At 47.1% G+C, this 15,869-nt stretch overlaps 1 protein-coding gene across 1 annotated transcript in view; it reads left to right on the plus strand.

Annotated features, from left to right (window-relative positions):
* LHPP (phospholysine phosphohistidine inorganic pyrophosphate phosphatase) overlaps positions 1-15,869 on the plus strand; it is a 128,686-nt gene that overhangs the window by 24,721 nt on the left and 88,096 nt on the right. Inside the window, exons 4-5 of the mRNA XM_055300583.1 lie at positions 4,106-4,169; positions 5,075-5,167. Of these exons, the coding sequence (XP_055156558.1) occupies positions 4,106-4,169; positions 5,075-5,167 (157 nt within the window). The remainder of the gene's footprint in view (positions 1-4,105; positions 4,170-5,074; positions 5,168-15,869) is intronic.

Here is a 15,869-nt window from a genome sequence, read left to right on the forward strand (position 1 = left end):
TGTCCTCCTCCTGGAAATGGAGTGATTTACATTTGGCATCTGTTTGGACCGAGAGTGGGAATTGCCTTTGTAATTTCTTCTGTCATGCTGCCGTCAGAAAATTAAGCTGTTTACGCGACAGACTATGGAAGGTTAATGGCTCTTGTGGGAAAGGTCAAGTGGTCATTTTGAAGGGAGGCCGCGCTGAATAATCGGAAGGGCAGGGGACTAAAGCATCAGATCTATCTCCTGCTCCTGCCCAGCCCTTTGCTGGTCGCTTTGGGGCCGGGACACTCGAGTCCCAGGCCCGCCTGCTGTCGCCTTCGTTAGGGCAGTAACAAAAGGTGGTGTGGCAAGTCTCTTCGGTTTCGCGACTAACCTGGGCCTTTATATTTAGAAAAAAATTAACTCCGGTACTTGTATTTACCGTGTCTCTAAAAATATTTTCAGCTAACAGATGGCCTTCAAGGTGGCTTTTGGTTGTCTTGAGTGAACACCGAATAAAGAAACATTCTGGACACCGTCAAAACAAACCCGGATTCAGTTTAAAGAGAAGTTGTAAGGTTTCTAATTTTGATTTATGGAAGTCAGTTTTTTTCTTTAGGCTCTAAAAATGAGCGTAACAAAGACAAGGTTTGCATTGAGTATTTTAAGCCGCGTGCTCGGGTTTTCCTTCCCATCGGGACTAAATTTAAGCTTAAGAAAGTCTCGGTTCCTGTCATTTGGGAAGAAAGACTTTGGGGACTATGGGCTGGGCCAGAAGTCCTGCTGTGGAGGTGACCTCAGGAGTATTTTCCAGAGGGAGGTACACCCAACTCCTGCCTCCTCCAGCCAGCCCGGGGCACTGGCCAGAGGCCCCTAGAATCCTCAGCTCCAAACAGAGCTGTGCCTGTTGCAACAAGGTGGCGTTGTTTTTATTTTTTTATTTTTTTTAATTTTTAATTTTTTTTAGTGGTGTTGTTTTTAATTTGTCCTCTGGTTTCTGGGTCAGCCTGTCCTCACCTCTGTCCTTTGTCCCTGGCTCACCTTGATAAGTCCCTTCCTCAGGGGGCCCTCCCTGGTCCCCTTTCTGCCCCTTCTGGGCTCCCCCCCTTCTCCCCTTCCCATGGCAGTCATCACACGGATGTGCAAGGGGACAAAGTGTGGTGGCCTTATGAGCACCTGGCTGAAGCCTGGGCCTGCAGCAGCGTCTGACCCCAGGGTCCTCAGCAGGGTGCTGCTGCGTGATTCTGAGAAGGTCCTCGGGGCTGAATGATTCTGTTTCTCTCCCTTGAGCTTCAGGTCTCAGCTGTGATGTGTCCCCGGGGTGCTCTCTGTCTCCCCGTCCCCAGCACGTCCAGCCCTCCTCAAGCAGAGCATGCAGAGCATGGGGTTCCCTTGGTCATCGCCTGTGCCCTGCCCCTCTGTTCATGGACTGGTCTGTTTCCCCACCAGATGGGGAGGACCTGGGGGACAGCCCAGGTTTGGGATGGTCACCAAGTCCTGCAAAGGGGTCTGGGGCAGCTGTGTCCTGAATGTCGCCAACTGTGGTGCCACCATGGGCAGGACCCAGCACCCAGTGTCTCCCTCTTCCTGTAGGCCAGACTTGGCTTTACTTTGCCATTCCTTAAAACTTGGGACCAGCTCTGGAAGGTGGTTTATTGTAGAAATGGGGAAATAGAAGGAAAGGAACACTTTGGTGAGGCCGTGTCAGTGCAGAATACATGTCTGAATTCTGGATTTTTTTTAAGGTTTTATTCATTTATTCATGAGAGACACAGAGAGAGGCAGAGGCATAGGCAGAGGGAGAAGCAGGCTCCATGCGGCAAGCCCGACGTAGGACTCGATTCCAGGACTCCGGGATCATGACCTGAGCCAAAGTAGACGCTCAACAGCTGAGCCACCAGGTGCCCCTGGATTTTGGATTTAAGACAAATGCAATTAAGAACCTCTAACCCTGGGATCCCTGGGTGGCGCAGCGGTTTGGCGCTTGCCTTTGGCCCAGGGCGCGATCCTGGAGACCCGGGATCGAATCCCACGTCGGGCTCCCGGTGCATGGAGCCTGCTTCTCCCTCTGCCTGTGTCTCTGCCTCTCTCTCTCTCTCACTGTGTGACTGTCATAAATAAATAAAAATTTAAAAAAAAAAAAAAAAAAAAAGAACCTCTAACCCTGTGTTTTGGGGTCACCCTTTAAAAGAACCCCAGCACTGAAAGGAGGAAGTAGTTCTCTTTGATTTCCAAGCATCTTCCTGAAGGTATGCAGTGTCCTGGCTGGCCCTCATGGGGTGACCCTGACAGAGGAGCCTGGGGTTCCCTTGGAGACCCATGAGTCCTGTTGTGCCAGGAACCACCCCCCTCCCCATTGCTGGCTCATTGAATGGGCTCCAGATCTCCCCGACAGGACCAGCCCTTGCCAAAGCAAAGCTTTGGCTAAAGCCTTGCAGGCCAGCCTGTGTGAAGTCAGGAGCTGCTGCTGGAGGTGGACATCGGGCAGCAGAGAACACTGATGCTGGCCAAGTGCAGGCGGGCGGTCAGGCTCCTGCAGCCTTCAGGGCCTCGGGGGCAGAGAGGAACACGCTGGACTCTTGGGCGTGCAGAGCTGCAGGATAGGAGACAGCCCTACAGCAGCTCCTGGGAAGCTCACCAATAACATTTAAATAGGCACAGAACGGATCGCATCCCCCAGAGATTGGGAGACTTGTGTTCATCCTTCCTGGCCCAGCTCATAGCTTACTGCCTATCGCTCTGTCTGGGTAAACAGCCTAACAATAGTTTCTAATGTTTTTTGAGCAGTTTCTGCACACGAGGCGTCATGTTAAGAACTTGGCGTGCATGATCTCACTTGAGCCTCATGACAGTCCATTAAATAGGCACCTGGATCCCCCACCCCACTTTTCAGATCAGGGAACTGAGGCCCAGAGGGCTTCAGGGACCCCAAGGCCCACTGTTAAAAAGAAGTAGAGCTGGATTTTGGCCCTGGGGTCAGCATGCCTCACTTGCCTTCTCTTTGGGTCTCTGCATATGTGTTCAATGTCTCCCCGATTTGAAGGGCATGGGAACGAGAGCACTCCTGATGTGATGGGTCTCAAAACATTTTAGTGGTGGTCCCAGACTCCCATTAACCCTGCCGTTAGAGAGGCACAGATTAAACTACCTTTGCCCTGGGACGCCTGGGTGGCCCAGTGGTTGAGCATCTGTCTTTGGCTCAGGGCGTGATCCTGGATCCTGGGATTGAATCTCTCAACAATATCCCCACAGGGAGCCTGCTTTTCCCTCTGCCTGTGTCTCTGCCTCTCTCTCTGTCTGTCATGAATAAATAAATAAAATCTTCAAAAAATAAAATAAAAATAAACTACCTTTGCCCAGGACGCCTGAGTGGCTTAGCAGTTGAGCATCTGCCTTTGGCTCAGGGTAGATCCCAGGGTCCTGGGATCGAGTCCCCATCGGGCTCCCCACAGGGAGTCTGCTTTTGCTGCTGCTTCTTATGTCTCTGCCTTTCTCTGTGTCTGTCATGAATAAATAAATAAATAAATATTTTTTAAAAATTAAAAACACTACCTTTGCCCCTTTTTATAGTCAAATGGCTTTGCTCAGAAGGAGCCAGGCTCTGTCCACCGTGTGTCCCGAGGGTTCTACCTGTGGCCCGGGGTGGGCCAGACCGTCGAAGCTGGGGCCGCAGGGCGCTCCCAGGAGGTCACAAAACTGTCCTCAGAAAGGCAGGCTCCCGCGAGCCGAGCTGGGTCGGTCCCCAGTGAGACAGGGAAGACATAGTTGTCTTCTCGTAAAAGCATCTGGTGCGCGTGAAACCTGCACCTCGACTTCTGGCTAATAGGTGATGCTGCAGGGTGCCGTGGAACTAATGGAGTTTTCTTTTTCAGGCAGCAATTAGGGGTTAATTATTAGCAGTTAGGGGTTCACCACATGCTCTGTGGACCTTCTGCCCTTTCCCAGAACACAGGCCACTTGTCTCTGTGTTAGGGACTGGATCCATCTGCCCCTGGCGTCCCCATAAGGCTGGCAGCAGGGGGCCCTTGGGACTGAGCTGCTGACCCAGTGTCCTCCTGCCCGGGCACTGTGACCCGCCGCTGGGCTCTGTTGGCACAGCTCCCGGGCTCAGCTCACCTTGTCCCCTCCTGCTCTTTTGTAGACGCTACTACAAGGAGACCTCTGGCCTGATGCTGGATGTTGGTGCCTACACGAAGGCGCTTGAGGTACCTGCCCTGAGTCTGTCTGCGCCTTCTTCAGGGATCAGGGCTGCCTGGGATGTTTCTGGTCTTTCTGGAGGTGGGGGTGCACTCCATGTCTGACTTGCCCTCTATGTTTCCAAAGTAGGTGCTCCTGTTTGGGGCTTCAGACTGAGCACCCTCTCCACCCCAGAGCTTGGCCTCTCAGCTCTCCTGTCCCTTCTGCTCCTCCCCACACCCCAGCCCTGCCTGCTGTGGCCCCGGCTGGCGTCCGGTGTGCTCACTGGGTGCTCTCCTCTCAGACTCTGGCTTCCGTATCTGTGTGGACCACCTGCCTCATTGCTGACGCTGGTCACCTGCAGCACCTTGAGCTTGATGTGTCCTCACGGGACTCCTTCCCGACTCCCTCCTCTAGTTTCCAAGGCCAGGCTCAGATGGAGCCACTCGGTGCCCGCTCTGACCCCCCCGATGGGTCAGCTCGCCTGCCATCCTCACTGCTCTGTTGGCTCCTGCCTACCTGCACTCTGGTGGGAGGGTTAAGCAGCAGGCAGATAGAGCCCTGGACCCCTTCCCCTGGAGGGCCTGTGACAGAGTTGGGGGCAGGGGAGAAGCAAGTATGCAAATGAGAGCACCAGCGGGGATGGTGGTGGTGGCCGTGTTGGGGTGACCCACTTCCTGCCGTACTCAGGGTTTAGAGCAGATGGCAGGGGGCCTGTGGGGGTGCCGTGAGCATAGCCTCCTCATGTGGAGTCGCGATTCCCTTGCCTCTGAGATGTGTCTCTCAGCCCAAGTGTCCTGCCTCTAGGAGGCCCTGGCCTATGGGCACCCATTTGGGGCACTCTTTCCTTGGTTCCCCAGAGGGAGGCCTTCAGAGTGGTGTTCACCTGTTGCTTCATTCTCAACCCATGCTGTGTCCTTTTGTCTTTTGCCAGTATGCCTGTGGCATCGAAGCCGAAGTGGTGGGGAAGCCTTCTCCTGAGTATTTCCGGTCGGCCCTGAAGGAGATGGCGGTGGAAGCCCACGAGGTAGGGTGGCCTCTCTCAAGAGTGTGTGTGGACGCAGCTCCGTTGTGGGAGTGCTCTGGCCCTGAGCACTCCGGCAGGGTGGCCTTGGGGCCTGCGGTGGGTTCAAGGGCTCGGGCAGCCTTGGAGGTTGGCTGGGCAGCCAGAGGGGACCCTTCCACCCACAAGAGCTGATTTTCCTGGAAAGGGGAAGAAGGACCACAGAGGAGACCTACTGAAGGCTTTCATCCGGTTAAATTATTTTCAGTAACAGAAAGAAACGAATGCCTATGGCCATTTCTAAGTGACTTCTGCTTCTTCTGCGGAAGGATAAGAATTGACCAATGTATTGAAAACAGTTCACAGAAGACGTGAGGGGCTGGGGGCCGGCTGAAGGTCGCGGGCTGCCATCTAGACCATGCTCGTCTCAGCACCGTGGGTACATGCCACTGCCCACGTCGCCCATAGGTGCCTTCACGTGTCGGCAGACCAGCCAGAGGACAGGGGACCCGGCCCGCGCCTTCCACGGGATGCCGCTGGAGTTCTTGGTGTGCCCACTCTCCGAGAAGCCACTCAGATACGAAGCATCAACAAATGAATTGATTAATGAAGAGTCGGGAATAGCCCATCTAATTATTGACGGCATCCCTAATGTGGTACCTCCGGCGGCTAGGATGACACATCAAAAACAGAAGCAAGAAGCAATGGAGCGGGGGCGCCTGGGTGGCTCAGTTGGCGAAGCATCTGCCTTCAGCTTAGGTCAGATCCTGATCCCGTGGGATCAAGCCCTGCATCGGGCTCCCTGCTTCTCCTTCTCCCTCTGCTCCCCCTGCTTGTTCTCTCTCTTTCTGTCTTGGATAAATAAATAATTTTTTTTTAAAAGAAGAAATGGAGTAGCAGTAGAGCATCATTAAAGACAACAACACACACAACTGAATTTTCTTAATACCACTTACCTTTTAAACAGAGTGGCAGTAAGACATGGGGGAGAGGAATGTCTCTAGCTCTTCCTACGTTGACCACCCTTATGGGGTCAGTCTCTTAAGCAAGACTGTTCGACTCCACGTCTGGGGATGAAAGCTTCGCATGGTACAACACTTGGCCCTTGCCTACGACCAGACCAATGTGTGTGCTCCTCCTCTGCCCTTTGGACTTGGATGGATATCTAACTCTTCGGGCATGATTAAAATGACCAGAGCCCAGGGAGCGTAGAGCTTAATGATACATCTTGAGAGTCTATCCCTGGAAGCTCCACTACATGAAATCCTGGAAACCCACTTGCCTTGCAGGAAAGGTTCTCTGCCTTGCTGCTCTCAGAGGCCTAGTGCTAGGAGAGGCCTAAGCTGCAGAAGTTTCTTTCATTGTACTTTTCTGCCCTTGTTTTTGGAAAATTCTCCTTTGTAACCACAGTATCAGAAGAAACATTTCAACTGAGTTTCTCGTTGGAAATTAACAGTCCAACTGATGACTGTCCCATCACCTGTTGACTTTATTTCTTACCCCATTCATCAAAAAGTTAATAATTAAAATTTTATATGTTTATTCTAGACCCACAGTATTGGGCAGAGTCACATGTTGAGGCTGCCTGAAATAACTCCGAAGGAGCTGTGCAGGAGTGCTTGGAGACAAGTGCATTTGAGCTAGTGTGCCAGAAAACCGCAATAAAATGGAAATTTTATGTCCTTGCAAACATTCTTAGTTTGTGAAATTACCTTCATCTCTTTGGCATCAAATGCTTACGTTGGTAATGATAAAATAAGATGATGTTTTTCCATAAAAAACAAAACAAAAAACCCAAAAAAGCCAGTTCATTGAAAAGACCATCTATAGCAAGATTTAAAGAATATGTGACAATAAAATCATGCATCTTGCCACCTTTACATGATGACTATTTTTGAGACAGATGGCCTTCCCAACATACATCTTAAAATAAAACCTAAACGACTTTGGTGTCCACAGTACCCCCTACTTCCTGCGTAGTATGGAGTTGGTCCCCAGCAGCAGGTGGTTTTCTGAGAGCATCACTGAAAAGACAATGGGAATGTGTCTGCAGCTGGCCTTAGGCCGCCCTGATGTCTGTTTGGGACATGGCATTGGGGACAATGTCAGCGTCCTGCAGTGAGGCAAGTGCCCCCAGGATGGTGCTCCCTCCTTGTTGGACTTGGATTTCCCACATGTGTTCGGGTCTAGAGTGCTGGTCTCTCATGGTGCCTGGAGAAGGATGGCCCCTAGCCCCAGAAGCTGAGAACCTCTGCCCCCAAGCCTCCTTGACATCTGTGAATGTCAGAAGGCATGAGGTCTCTGGGCTCCCCAGGAAGAACCCAGGAAATGCCTTGTGAGCTTGGCAGAAGAGGAGAGGCTTGTGCTTTGAATGAACGAAGACGACAGGCATTAACAACCCTGGGTTTTCACGACTTTGTTTCCTAGGACTGAACTTCTGTTTTTATTGTGGCATATTTCAAACATACACAAATAATAGAATGATGCAGTATGGGGAAACACTGGGAGCCTTTCCCCTAAGATCAGGAACACGACAGGGATGTCCACTCTCACCACTGCTATTCAACATAGTACTGGAAGTCCTAGCCTCAGCAATCAGACAACAAAAAGACATTAAAGGCATTCAAATTGGCAAAGAAGAAGTCAAACTCTCCCTCTTTGCAGATGACATGATACTGTACATAGAAAACCTAAAAGACTTCACCCTGAAATTGCTAGAACTCATACAGCAATTTGGCAGTGTGGCAGGATACAAAATCAGTGCCCAGAAATCAGTGGCATTTCTATACACTAACAATGAGACTGAAGAAAGAAATTAAGGAGTCAATCCCATTTACAATTGCACTCAAAAGCATAAGATACCTGGGAATAAACCTAACCAAAGAGGTAAAAGACCTATACCCTAAAAACTACAGAATGATGCAGTGATTCTCTCCATATATCCATCACTCAGATTTAACAATTAAAAGATTTTGCCAGGGACACCTGGGTGGCTCAGGGATTGAGCATCTGCCTTCGACTCACGGCATGATCCTGGAGTCCTGGGATTGAGTCCCACATTGAGCTCCTGCATGGAGCCTGCTTCTCCCTCTGCCTGTGTCTCTCCCTGTGTCTCTCATGAATAAATAAAATCTTTTAAAAAAGTAAATAAGAGATTTTGCCAGATTCCCTTCTTTTTTTTTTTTTAAACTTGTGGGTTGTTTTTTTTCCCCCCCCTGTTGTATTTTAAATCCCAGATTTGTTGTTATGGTATCCTTTCATATTATAGTACATCTTTCCAAAATAGATGGTTATTTTTGACATAACTACAATATGTTAAAACACCTAACGATGGCCAAGAAGCACACAAAAAGATGCTCAGCATCATCAGTCATTAGAGAAATGCAAATCAAAACCACAGTGAGATCCTACTTCACACCCACTTGGATGGCCATCCATAATAATTTTTTAAAAAGAGTATTTATTTGACAGAGAGAAAGCACATAAGCAGAGAGAGCAGCAGGCAGAGGGAGAAGTAGGCTCTCTGCTGAGCAAGGAGCCTGACGCGGGGCTCGATCTCAGGACCCTAGGATTGACCCCAAGCCAAAGACAGACGCTTAACCGACTGAGCCACCCAGGTGCTCCTATGCATAATAATTTTAAAAACAAAAACAATGGAAGATGGCCAGCGATGGCTAGGATGTGGAGAAGTTGGAACCCTTACGTGGGAACACTGGCCAGAATGTAGCAGCCACTCTAGAAAACAGCTTCTGGATGAGGTAAACAGAAGCACCGTATGACCCAGGAACTCCACTCCTACGACTGCATCCGGAAGGATTGGAAACAGGTGTTCAAACAAAAACTTGTACATGAATATTCATAGCAGCACTATTCACAATAGCCAAAAGGCAGAAACAATGGAAACGCTTATCAGCACATGCACGGATAAACAAAATATGGTCTATTCACACAGTGGAATATTTCAGCTATAAAAAGAACGAAATGCTGATAAATGCTACTGTGTCGATGAACCTGGAAAACATTAGGGTAAGTGAAGGAAGCCAGACGCAGAAGGCCCCATTTTACATGTTATATGGCCTTTAGGTGAAATATCTCGAATGGCAAATCAGAGTAAACAGATTAGTGGTTGCCGGGGCCAGGAGACGGGAGGGGGCACTGGCTGCTGATGGGGAGAATCCCCCCTTTGGGGTGATAAAATGTCTCGAACTGGACAGGGGTGGCGGTCATACAACATTGTGGATGTACTTAATCCCACTGATTTGTAGGCTTTAAATGGTTATACTGGTAAATTGTGTGCTTTCTATCATAATGGAAAAAAAAAAAGCTACCTGCAAAATTAACAGTGATTCCTTAGTATCATCCCATCGCCCGTATTTAAATTTCCCTGGCTGTCTCAGAAATGTTCTCTCATGTTGATTTGTTTGAATCAAATCCAAACAGGGTCTGTACCTTGCATGTGGCTGTTTCATCTCCGGAACTCCTCATTTTAACTTTTTATCCTGGAACATTTCAAGTATCTATGCAAGTAGAGAGAGTAGTATAATGAGCTCCTGGGTAGTCATTACCGAGCTTCACTAATGATCAACTAACAACTACTTTAAAAAACCCTTATTTTTAACTGTTCATTTTGAAGTAATTTCACACTTACAAACGTTGCAACATTAGCACAAAGAATTGCCATATGCCCTTAAGCCAGCTTCGCCAGATGCTAACATCTTACATAACAGACACAGAACGGTGATAAAGTCAGATGTCATCAGCCAGCCCACCAGCCTCTTTGTCTGGGACAGTTGCATGTAGCAGTCGCGTCCCCAGGCCCCTTTCTGGGCCAGTTGCTCAGCTTTCTGTGTTGGGTGGTTATTTTGTAGACTGTCCTTCAGTTTGGTTTTTCCCTGATGTCTCTTCACAATTAAATTAATTTTTTATTTTTAAAAAAGATTTTATTTATTTGACAGAGAGAGAAAGAGAGCACAAGCAGGGGGAGCATCAGGCAGCGGGAGAGGGAGAAGCAGACTCCCCACTGAGCCGGGAGCCTGACATGGGACTCGATCCCAGGACCCCAGGATCATGACCTGAGCCGAAAGCAAATGCTTAACTGATTGAGCCACCCAGGCACCCTAATTTAATTTTAGGTTATGCATTTTTGCAGGAATGTCCCAGAAACAGTCTGTGCCCTCGGTGCATTCCATCAGGAGGCTTGTGACAGTACTTTACCCCCTTGTTGCTTGGGTTCACTTTGATCAGTGCCGGAGGTGCTGCCTGCCAGGGTTCTCCACTGCAGAATTACTTCTTGTTCCATGTAACTAATAAGTATCTTGTGGGAAAGCATGTTGACTGTATAAATATCCTCTTTCCCATCATTCTTTTCCCCTCTTAATATTTGCGTCCATTGATAATTCTTAACCTGAAGCAGTTATTATGGGGTGTTTGCCAAATGATTTTGTATTTCTATCATTCCTTCTGTATTTATTAGTTAGAATTTACTATAAGGAAGAGCTTTCCTCTTTGTCCCTATTGACTTATTTATTCCAACATGGACTTTGGGGATATTTGTTTTATTCTTTGAGTTACAGTCCATTCCCATTATTCTTAGTTTTGTTGCTCAGATTGTCCCGTATTTGGCCATCAGATAGTCTTTCAAGTTTAATAGCCATTTGCTTAAACTATACTCCACCTGTTCTTCTCCCCTAGATTTTTTTTTAAAGATTTTATTTACACATTTGAGAGAGAGAGAGAGAACACAAGCAGTGTCTCAAGAGGAGAAGCAGGCTGCCCATCGAGCAGAGAGCTCAGTGTGGGGCTCCATCCCAGGCCCTTGGGACTGTGACCTGAGCCAAAGGCAACTGCTTGAACGACTGAACGACCTAGGCACTCGTCCCCTAGGTTATTTTGAATCATATCCCAGAAATCCTGTTGTTTCACCGTAAATATTTCTGTGTCCCCAGAAGAGAGGAGTTCTTTTTAAAATCATAGATAATTCCGTTGTCATGTCTAAATAATACCGACCATAATTCCTTAATATCATCAAATATCCATTGTTCACATTTCTTTGATGGTCTTATAATTGTTTTATGTTGCTTACAATTTGTTTGAATCAGATCCAGATGAGGCTCTTACATTGTGATTGGTCAGTGAGATTCTCAAGTGTTTTTTAATCTACTGATTCCCCCCCATCTCCCCCACTCTCCATCTCCCTTTTGTCTTGCAACGTTATGAAGGGGAAACTGGGTGGTTTGTCCTATGGAATTTCCCACAGTCTGGATTTTGTTGCTTGCACCTCTGGTATACCTTCACATGCTCTTCTGTCCTCTGTTCTCTGAATATTGATAGTTAGATCTAGAAGTTTGATCAGAATCTGGTTCAGTTTTTTGATAACTGCTTTATAGGTGGTAGCGTGTCCTCCATCAGCAAGCACAGAATGTCCAGTTTTCTCCTTTCATGTTATTAGTTGCTATTCATGACTGGTGCTAACTCCTTTAATTCATCAAGGACTATAGAATGGAGATATTTGAATTCTATCATTCCGTCTTTATTTCCCCTCTGGATTACCTCTGCATAGGAAAACTCACCAAACTGAGGTACGGTTCACATAGGGAACTCCAGATAAATGCCTGTTTCTTTCTCATTGGTAATTAGTTTTCAAAATAATGAGTTGATTCTCTAGCATCCTCCCAAGGTAATGAAGGAGATTTAAAACTACATACATCACTATAAATAGATAGGTGTAAGCATATTTGATGTGTTTCTGTCCATTACAGTCATGATCTTATTCCTGTTCAAAGTATTTCATCTTTGACCTGTGGGATACCCTTCAGGTTGACCTGTAGGTCCTTCTCATCTGACCCCAATAGTCTTTGAGGTTCTTTATACCCTGTTATGACAGGATGTTCCACATCTGCTTTGCACATTTCCTGCCTCAGGCCTGGGATTCACCCTCCTTCCAAAGAGCCGTGCTTAACTTTAGTGGAAAGTGGTATTTAGAAACCATAATTGGAACATTAACAGTTCTTGTTGCTACTGGATTGATCATCATTTCTAAGTCTTTTAATCTTTATTTAACAATTTTTATTTATTTTTGAGAGAGAGCGCACACCCATGTGGGGGGAGGGACAGAAGGAGAGGGAGGAGTGGCCTACCCCTTGAGCAGGGAGCCCCACACAAGGCTCCATCCCAGGACCCTGGGATCATGACCTGGGCTGAAGGCAGATGCTTGACCAATTGAACTACCAGGCGCCCCTTTTCTAAGCTTTTTTTATTTTTATTTATTTATTTTTAAAAAAGATTTTATTTATTTGTTCGTGAGAGACCAGAGAGAGAGGCAGAGACATAGGCAGAGGGAGAAGTAGGCTCCTTCAGGGGAACCCGATGTGGGGGGCTCAGTCTCAGTACTCTGGGACCATGCCCTGAGCTGAAGGTAGATGCTCAACTACTGAGTCACTCAGGTGCTCCTCTAAGCTTTTTTAGTCAACAAGGCTCAGATAAGTATCTATATTTCTTTTAAAGATTTTTAAAAATTATTTATTTGACAAGGAGAGAGAGTGCAAGCACACAAGCAGGGGAAGCGGCAGAGGGAGAAGCAGGCTCCCTGCTCTGTGGGGCTCCTAGAGTCCCAGGATCATGACCTGAGCTGAAGGCAGACGCTGAACCAACTCAGCCACCCAGGCCCCAAGTATCTCTCTTTAAACATGAACTATATCAGGAGTTAATACTGAAACCTCTGATTCATCAGGCCTGTGGGGTTGTACTTGACCTATCAGTCTTCTATCTGTATTTCCTTTTTCCACATCAAAAATCTTGGCTCTCCAAACAACAACAACAACAACAAAATCTTGGCTCTCCAGGATACCAATAGAATCACTCATTTGTTTTAGCCTATGGTATGCACAGAAGCCTTGAATCTCAGAAACTATGGGAAAGAAGCCAAACAAGAGTGGGCTGCCATCACAGGGTTAGGGACAGTATTGTGGTGGCTGTCCCACTGGACTGGGCGGCCATCACAGTGTCACTGTCCTGACTCATCACTTAATCTGATAGGACTGATTACCTTTACTGTTTGAGATTTCTCTTTTTGAAAGTTCCTTTTTTTGCACAGAGCGCCTCACTCTAGAGATTTACAGCCAAAACACTGAGCTACAGGGAATAGTTCCTTTTTGAATTCACTTTGCTTCTACTTTTTAAGGAATTGGTTTTCCACATTTACATCTGTTTTTTTTTTTATTTTTTTATTTTTTTATTTTTTGCATTTGTCTATAGTTCTGTAAAATGCTTATTTGGCTCCAAAATCAAATCCACAAAACAAGATATGGTCAAGTATGTAGAGCTCCTGCCCTTTTCTTTTCTTCCTACTCATTTCATTGGAGCCCTTTTTATAAATATTATGGCTTACTTTTCCATTTCTTAAATATAAACAATATGTGTATGCATATATATTTACATTTATTTATTTAAGATTTTATTTACTGATGAGAGAGATTGAGGCAGAGACATAGGCAGTGGGAGAAGCAGGTTCCTTGCAGGGAGCCCAGTGTGGGACTCAATCCCGGGACTCCAGGATCACGACCTGAGCCGAAGGCAAACACTCAACTGCTGAGCCACCCAGGCGTCCCTATTTATTTATTTTTAAAAGATTTTATGTATTTATTTTAGAGAGCGCAAGCTCACATGAGCAGGGGGAGGGGCAGAGGGAGAGGAAGAGAGAGAATCTCAAGCAGACTCTGCACTGAGCATGGAGCCCGACCCAGTGACCTGGAGATCACGACCTAAGTCGAAATGAAAAGTTGGACACTCAACCGACTGAGCCACCCAGGCACCCCGTATATATTTATATTCTACTCATAGGATAAATTTAAGAGAATAAATTCTTAAGATAATTTGTTACAGAATAGGAGAAAGGCTAATGTAATGTGAGTTTTTTTTAAAAACCAGTATTGAGGGCAGCCCTGGTGGCTCCATGGTTTAGCGCCACCTTCAGCCCAGAGTGTGATCCTGGAGACCTGGGATCGAGTCCCGCATCAGGCTCCCTGCATGGAGCCTGCTTCTCTCTCTGCCTGTGTCTCTGCCTCTCTCTCTCTCTCTCTCTCTCTCTGTGTGTCTCTCATGAATAAATAAATAAAATCTTAAAAAAATGGTATTGAGGGGCACCTGCATGGCTCAGTTGGCCGAGCATCTACCTTCGGCTTGGGTCCTGGGATCAAGCCCCATGTTGGGCTCCATGCTTGGTGGGGAGTCTGCTTCTCCCTCTGTGCACTCTCTCTTCTCTCTCAAATGAATAAATAAAAATAAAACGTGAGTCTTTAGAATTATATAAGCAATATGACCACAGTCATCTCAGAAAACCTCCTCCAAACAAACAGAAAACAGAAACTGCCTTCCATTGCTTAGACACAAGGCCAGGGGACCTGCACGTCATGACATTATAATTGGTCATATTTGGGTAGTTCAACATGGCATGGGTCCCCTCTCCCCTTTTTGTTTTTTGGCATTTTTCAGGTGTTTTCACAGCTGGCATCTTTTACATTCTGAATGAGAAACTGCCCTCCCTGCACCTCAGAGAGCAGCTGAGGCCCATCAGTTAATCTGCGCATCTCAGTTGGCCGGTGCTGGGGCTGTGGGGCCCAGGAGTGGGCTTCGGTTTGGGGATCCCTCGTGAATCTTTGTGCGTGATGAGGTTGAGGTCCCTTTGGCAGTTGATTGCAAGCGTCAGAGGCCCCGGGTAGCTGAGGGATTGTTTTCTCTGGCAGTGAAGCTGAATCTTATTTACCTCTCACATTATCATTCTCCCTTCCGCCCTCACGTGTCATTTCTGTCTTTCCCTTTGACAGACAGTTGAGTGGCAACTGCATGTTGTTAACACCCTCACCCCACCATTTTTCTAGAATGTTCGTTAATGTTGTTTTGAGCCTCAGGATGTGTAGACGTTTTGAGGCAGTATTTCAAAATAAGGCCATTTCAAATGAACTGTGTCTTATGCACAAGGTAATAATTCTCTGTTCCTGCTATTTTATTTTTAATGAAAAATGCCTACGAGGAGCGATCTTGCTGCCAAAGTGCCAGGCTGTGGCAAATCTTAAATTTTTCAAGCTGCTTTAATCAATAAAGTTATCACCAGTCATTTCCCTTGATAACTGCTCCTTCCAGGGCCCAGCCCGCTTCCACTGCTGAGTCCTCCTCCTGCGCGGAATGGACATAACCACCCAAATCCAATTTTCATTCTAACCTTTCCTCAATAGCCTAGAAATAACAGATTGCTGGTATTACTCTAATAGATTGGAAATTCAAACCTCTTAGAGGTAACTAGGCCCTTTCCGGGATTCAGTAATAAGGCAAAGAATAACATACCTTAAAGGTTACTTCTAGAAATACCTAATTTCTCATGGCTTAAGGCTTCTGAATCAGTGGGTGGTTTTATACCTTCACACTGAAGCCCAAATGATGTGAGGGTTTTGGCAGTTTTCCATAAACATAGAAATTGCATCCGTTGCAAATTGTGCAGGTTTTGTGGAAATTGGGGCTGTTGAAACCAGAGTGCTTAGTAAGCACAGAAGCTGGCACACAGCAGCCAAGAAGCTGGGGGCACCCATTTCACAGATGGGGAGCCTGAGGCTTGGCAAGGAAGGACCTGGAATGCTGGAGCACCACGTGTGCTGGGCACACCTGGGCACCATCACGTGTCTGTTTATTTCACGAAGTCCTCCCTCCAGTCCTTGTCGGAGCTCACGTTTCCATT

Source organism: Nyctereutes procyonoides, unplaced genomic scaffold (genome assembly GCF_905146905.1).
Source record: "Nyctereutes procyonoides isolate TBG_1078 unplaced genomic scaffold, NYPRO_anot_genome, whole genome shotgun sequence".
NCBI classification, from domain to species: domain Eukaryota; kingdom Metazoa; phylum Chordata; class Mammalia; order Carnivora; family Canidae; genus Nyctereutes; species Nyctereutes procyonoides.